Genomic DNA, 1410 nt, shown 5'->3' with positions numbered 1-1410 from the left:
TTAAGACCAAATTCATCAGTTAAGACAATGACTGCATATTTGACTATTCATTGCACAACAAGAATAAGAGGAATGAAGATACCTTATACAGTGTGGTTCTCCAAATCCAAAACTACACTCCATTCAATTGCTGAATTACTGAAGAACAAGACATTTGATAATTGGACGAATGATGATGCAAAGCAAATGGAAAAATTGAAGAAGAACATTTTAACACAATCTTATTACAACATCACCATCACAACAGATGCAGCAAGTTCGACTCATATTGATCTGGATGAATTGAATATTTCAGAAAAACCAATAGCAGAAGGAGCAATGGGTCGGGTGTATATCGGGTATTACAGGAGTGTCCCTGTCGCTGTAAAACAGTTTAGATGGGAGAATTTGGATGAAGAGGAGATGAAAGAGTTAAAGAAGAATGTTATTCAAGAGTGTGAGATTATGAGTAAATTGAGGAATCCGTTTATTGCGAATTACATGGGGTCGGTGACATATATCCAACAAGTATCTATGGTGATTCAGTTCTTTGTCCTTGGATCATTGGGAGAGTATTTACGTAAAGAAAAGGAGGATTATGTAGTTCTACCATACAAGTTGAAGGTACGAATGTTATTTGATACCGCAAGAGGTATGCAATTTTTACATGAGAATCGAATTATGCATCTTGACTTAAAGCCTGAGAATATGTTAGTCAATTCATTCGACTTTAACAGCGCCTGCACTATCAAAATCACAGACTTTGGGACGTCAAGATTCACTAAGAAAACGTTGAAGAAAAATAATGAAGACAAAGGTCTTGGTACACCTATTTATGCTGCACCTGAGACTTTTACAGATGAATATACATTTGCAGGTGATGTCTATTCATTTGCTATAACTGCTTGGGAAGTCTATTACCAAGAAGAGCCTTATAAGGATTTCAAATCTATTTTTGAAATTAAAAACCACGTCGAGAGTGGAAAACGACTCCCTTTAAAAGATAATATGCCTTCTCTTTATAAAACAATGATTGATGAATGTTGGAAACAAAAGCCTGAAGCCAGACCGAATTTCGACAATGTAACTAAGATGATTGTCAGAGTCGATGATGATGTTGTAAATCACACTCATTTGGATTGCGGATTCGAACAAGACAAGATCGAAGGACTTATTGAAAATAGAACTAACAGACTTAAGAAGCAACTCAGTGAAAATAATGCAGACTAACTTTAAAATATTTTTTGTTTAGTTTTGTTTATTTAAAAAAATTGTTTTTTTTTGTTATATAATAATAAAGTAAAAAGCATCTATTTGTGAATTTAATAATTGTGGGTTAAGTCTATTTGTGGGTCAACAGACCAATCAAAATTCATAAATTATTATTTTGCTCAGGAACTTTGAATTTAAGTACTCAAATAAAAATTATAG

General features: G+C 33.4%; 1 protein-coding gene across 1 annotated transcript; it reads left to right on the top strand.

Annotated features, from left to right (window-relative positions):
* On the top strand, positions 1-1209 carry EIN_295580 (protein kinase domain containing protein; the record flags this gene model as incomplete). Its single annotated transcript, XM_004260331.1, has 1 exon — positions 1-1209. A coding segment is annotated over one exon (1209 nt), but the record flags the coding sequence as incomplete, so codon positions are not given.
* Positions 1210-1410: the final 201 nt, after the last annotated feature.

Source organism: Entamoeba invadens (assembly GCF_000330505.1).
Source record: "Entamoeba invadens IP1 unplaced genomic scaffold scaff_1105074725091, whole genome shotgun sequence".
Taxonomy (NCBI): Eukaryota; Evosea; order Mastigamoebida; family Endamoebidae; genus Entamoeba; species Entamoeba invadens.
This window is presented reverse-complemented; position numbering and strand designations above follow the sequence as displayed.